Source organism: Propithecus coquereli, unplaced genomic scaffold (genome assembly GCF_000956105.1).
Source record: "Propithecus coquereli isolate 6110/MARCELLA unplaced genomic scaffold, Pcoq_1.0 Scaffold14, whole genome shotgun sequence".
NCBI classification, from domain to species: domain Eukaryota; kingdom Metazoa; phylum Chordata; class Mammalia; order Primates; family Indriidae; genus Propithecus; species Propithecus coquereli.
Window position 1 is genome coordinate 8,808,030 of NW_012138302.1, and position 1,214 is coordinate 8,809,243.

General features: G+C 36.2%; 1 protein-coding gene across 1 annotated transcript in view; it reads right to left on the reverse strand.

Moving 5' to 3' along the window:
• HOOK1 (hook microtubule-tethering protein 1) overlaps nucleotides 1–1,214 on the reverse strand; it is an 83,391-nt gene that overhangs the window by 19,098 nt on the left and 63,079 nt on the right. Inside the window, exon 12 of the mRNA XM_012639333.1 lies at nucleotides 920–1,020. Coding sequence (XP_012494787.1) covers nucleotides 920–1,020 — 101 coding nt within the window. The remainder of the gene's footprint in view (nucleotides 1–919; nucleotides 1,021–1,214) is intronic.

Below are 1,214 nucleotides of genomic sequence, written 5' to 3' on the forward strand. Positions count from 1 at the left end.
TAGAGAATATATGCATCAAAAAAAATGCACTATTAAGAAAATACACCAAAATGTTAACAACAGTTGTTTCTGGGAACCTTTCTATGTTTTATATTTTCTACTGTAAACATTTGTACTTTTGTAACTGGAAGAAACTTAACTGTGGCAGAGAATGCCTGCATGTTTACCAAGGCTATTTGTCTTTCCTCCCCAGAAGTTAGGTGTGACCATGTGCCTGAGCTCTGTCCACTGAAAGGGGAGTAAAAGCTAGTTACCCTGTTTTCAGGCCTGAAATTACACATCTCCCATGCAGTCTACACTGTTTCCTCATCTCCTAGTTGGACAATGTCAAGTGGAGCCCCTGTCAGCTTAGGACTCCGCATGAGTGCACGAAGCAGAGCCCTTCCCCACTCAGGACTGCACTGAAAGTGATCAAGGACAAAACTTCTATCTTGTTAAACTTTGAGTCTGACGAACATAGATAAATATTTAACTATCTAATCTAGACAAAATGCTAAAACAATTTCAAACAAGTTTAAAAAAGCTAAATTTTCACAAAAGGTAAAATGTTCATTTTGCTAAGACTCTAGAAAATTTTATTCTTAGCAAATTTGCTAAGATTCTAGCAAATAAAAATTTAAGGCTCAATTTTGCTAAAACCTGAAGATTCCATACATTATAGCAGCCACTTTCTCTAATGAGGTCACTACGATCAATATGTAAACTGTCCCTATAATCTATGTGTTTATTTTTTCTGACACCCATAAGTGAGAATACGAGGACTGATGTGGAGACATCCCGGGAACCTGACAGGCAAGGTAAGGCTGCTGAGACCAAAGTGACTAGATGCAGACATGAGAACAACAGTATGACCAGGTGAAAAAGGCCTCATCAGAACACGGCCCACGAAGGCTTGAGTTCTGAAAGATATGTTACTCACATTCCTGGCTTTCTCCAAGTACATTTTATATCTTTCCTCCATTGCTTTCATATCTTCATCTTTCTTCTGAAGAGCAGCTTCAAGTTCATTGATCTTTTGCACTATCGGTGAAAATAAAATGAAACATGATCTGTTACTACCTATTTAAAAATACTCCATCCTCACATAAAGAATGAGACTTATCACATTTATTTTCTAAAGACTAATAATAGAACTTAAAAAAGAAGCCTTTATTTCTTCTTTGTAGTTAATTCTTATCTAAAAGTTTTGAACTATAACCAATACATTCTCAATT